This window comes from Etheostoma cragini, unplaced genomic scaffold (assembly GCF_013103735.1).
Source record: "Etheostoma cragini isolate CJK2018 unplaced genomic scaffold, CSU_Ecrag_1.0 ScbMSFa_1523, whole genome shotgun sequence".
Taxonomy (NCBI): Eukaryota; Metazoa; Chordata; class Actinopteri; order Perciformes; family Percidae; genus Etheostoma; species Etheostoma cragini.
This window is the reverse complement of record NW_023265587.1, coordinates 523238-526306: the sequence shown is the minus strand read 5'-3', so window position 1 is coordinate 526306 and position 3069 is coordinate 523238. Positions and strand designations below refer to the sequence as shown.

The following is a 3069-nucleotide window of genomic DNA, read 5'->3' as shown; positions in this document are numbered from 1 at the left end:
TGCTGATAAATGACACACCCGTGCTTAAATTGACTAAAAAGAGGAATAAAATAATCATCTTTTGTGAATAAATCTGAATGCCTTAATACAAAAAAAGGAAAAATCCAACCTTTTAAGGACACCAATTTCCTTTGTGAATGAATATTGTATTATAAATAAATAAATGTCATAAGTATACACCCCCCTTGTTAAATTCCCATAGAGGCATGCAGATTTTTACGTTTAAAGGCCAGTTATTTCATGTGATGATGTTTCCAAGGGAACTTTATCAGGATGCAGAGTATCCTGATCCGTGTAAGAACTGGCCTTTAATAGTAAAAATCTGCCTCTATTGGGATTTAACATAGGGGGGGGGTTTATTTATGCCCCTGTATAATAAGAAAGGACATTAAAAAATGACTTCCAGACTGGGAAAAATTCACATCGTGAGATATGATACGTCTTGGCGAAGGTCTGCACTCTCTGTTTGTCCCATTAGTAATGTAGGTGTGTAGTTAAAATTTAAAATACATACATACATACTTAATAAGAAGAAAAAAATCCACTTAAAATCATAAAAAAGTAGAAGAAATGCAAAGAAAAAGGGATGAAAATCCCTGAAAAGCTTCCTGGCATCTCCACCCATAAAAACCACCCACTGGATGACTCTTCCCAGTACTCAAAGGGTGTGTGTGTGTGTGTGTGTGTGTGTGTGCGTGCGTGTTACCATGGAGAGCACGGTCTGGGTCTGCTGGAGGAGCGGCTCAGGCAGCAGGGAGATGTGGACACACTCGGGGATGGTCACGGTGCCGCCGTCCAGGTCAGCGATGATCACGTCCAACTGACGACACACACACACACACACACACACACACACACACACACACACACACAATTTTTATCTCTGCCTCCGAGACTACACATGGAGCTGTAACAAGTCCAAATGTTGCTGTACACTAATTGCAATTAACAACAGAACTGTCTCTTTAAGTCAAAATTGAAAAATATTAATTAAGGTATTCCTATTTTTAAACTGATAAAGTTTTGAATATTTTGGTTATATCCCCGTCATGTGACCCCGATGATGTAATATCTCAAGTACACAGCCCATAATGTCCGCAACGCCTCCTTATTTGCAACATCACAGTCACGTGTAGGCGATTGCAGGGCTATGATGGTGCATTCAAGGACACTCCCAACGTCTAAGTTTCAAGAGACGGAATATCATTTGTTATTATGAGCATGTGTTTCGGCAGTTTGCAGATCCTCTGTATTTGCCCGATAACCCCTGAAGTTAATGTCTCTTAAAGCTCTGTCCCTCCACTCCTGTCCCTCTCCCCACTGAGTCAGACTCGATGTCCCGCCCAGGACAACATCCACCGCTAATCAAGGCATCGGCCTTGAAGAACCAGCGTCCTTGATCCCCCCAGACGGACAAAGTGGTCTCTGCCGCCAGCCGCTCATTACAGGACGCCGGCCGTCCAACAACGGTCCCGTTTGAGCGCGGGCGGCGGGACAGACAGCCCAAACGGTACCTCTGACCTGTCCATCGATAACGGCCGTGTGTCCACTTGACAACACACAGTGTCCATCGTGTACTGTAATGGGTTCATTAGACTCTCATCAAGCTTTAATAAGACAACCGCTAATTATGGCCCTACGTAGATTTGTATAATTTATCTTGGCAAGGTCTAAAGAAATCTACAAAGTTGGGGGCCAGATGGGGAGTTTTATTAAAAGACAGATGGGTCAGTGAGAGTTTACAGGAGCATTCTCTCCATTGTGGTCAAACCTCTACATGGGAGCAAGTTTATTAAACTATGGAGTAGTTATATAATATAATATGATATGTATGTGGCTTTTAATGACTGATTGATAGGACAGCTTGAAGAAAGGAAAGGGGGGGAGGGGTCTCAGACTGAGAGACGGTTCCTGCTGGTCTTACCAAAGGTGGCCTACACACCCCGACCATGTTGGCATCAGTTAACAGCTGCCTAAAATACCCAAGGATTTTCTTAAAAAAGGACAAAAAAAGACGAGTATGTCTTGATGTCTTTCACTTGAAATCTAGGCCTTAAGTTAACTAATTGAACTAATGTCTAAGATGGTTTTTAGTTTCCAATAACAGTATCATTTATTAACTTATTTGACATAGGATAGGGTTCGGAGACAATGTAGACATGGGGGGGGGGGGGGGGGGGGAGAGGAAATATCAGTAACTGGACCTCTTTGAAATTAACTTGACCTGGTTTTGAGAGTCATATACTCCCTGGTTGGTTTTATCTGGATGTGGGTTTGAATCATATGTGCTTCATTTTTCAAATACCACCAATAGGGTTTACTTTGTCTTATCCAAATATCCAGTAGCACTGTTACGTCGGTCTGTGGTAATGCCGTGATGACGAGAACCCACCAACTCTTGTGTCTCCGAGCGGAAGAACGAGTTGACGCCAATGATGAAGGGAGTGGGGGTGCTCAGGACCTCCAGCAGTTTCCCCGGCAGGATGGGGACGTAGGTGAAGCTGAAACAGGGACAAAAGAAGACATTTAGCACACCTGCGGTCCACTACACTGGGCTCTATCCATTCGATGTCAGATCTCGCTGAACGAAAGATCTAAAGACCGAGGGGGGGAACCCACCTGTATTTGAGGGGGAACATGATGGCCAGCAGTCCCCGGCAGGCGTCCGTCAGCCTCTGGTAGCTGCTGGACAGGAACAGGATCTTATGCTCCGTCAGCGCGGCGCAGAACAGGTACAACACGTTGACGATCCCTGAGGGTGAAGAGAGAGCCCAGACGAGGCATCACAGGGAGTCCAGGACGGGAAACCACATTCATGATCACGTGTTCTACCGGTTACGGGTGGCACAAGGCCTGGTCCGATACCCGGCCCTACTGGGGGGATGCGCCTCCGTGCCTTATATACAGGGGGGGACTTATATACGCCTACAAGTGTTCCAGTCTGCCGCTAATTGCTGGAGAAGAAGAACGCAGACCCCCAACATAGACTACATGTAAATGTAATGGGATGCCACAAGGCCTGGTCCGATACCCAGCCCTACTGGGGGATCCGATCCTTCTGCACCTTAT

General features: G+C 45.5%; 1 protein-coding gene across 1 annotated transcript in view; it reads right to left on the bottom strand.

Moving 5' to 3' along the window:
- sbf1 (SET binding factor 1) overlaps positions 1–3069 on the bottom strand; it is a 68074-nt gene that overhangs the window by 32599 nt on the left and 32406 nt on the right. Inside the window, exons 8-10 of the mRNA XM_034865358.1 lie at positions 2620–2752; positions 2393–2501; positions 707–820 (exon numbers count right to left, since the gene is read on the bottom strand). Coding sequence (XP_034721249.1) covers positions 707–820; positions 2393–2501; positions 2620–2752 — 356 coding nt within the window. The remainder of the gene's footprint in view (positions 1–706; positions 821–2392; positions 2502–2619; positions 2753–3069) is intronic.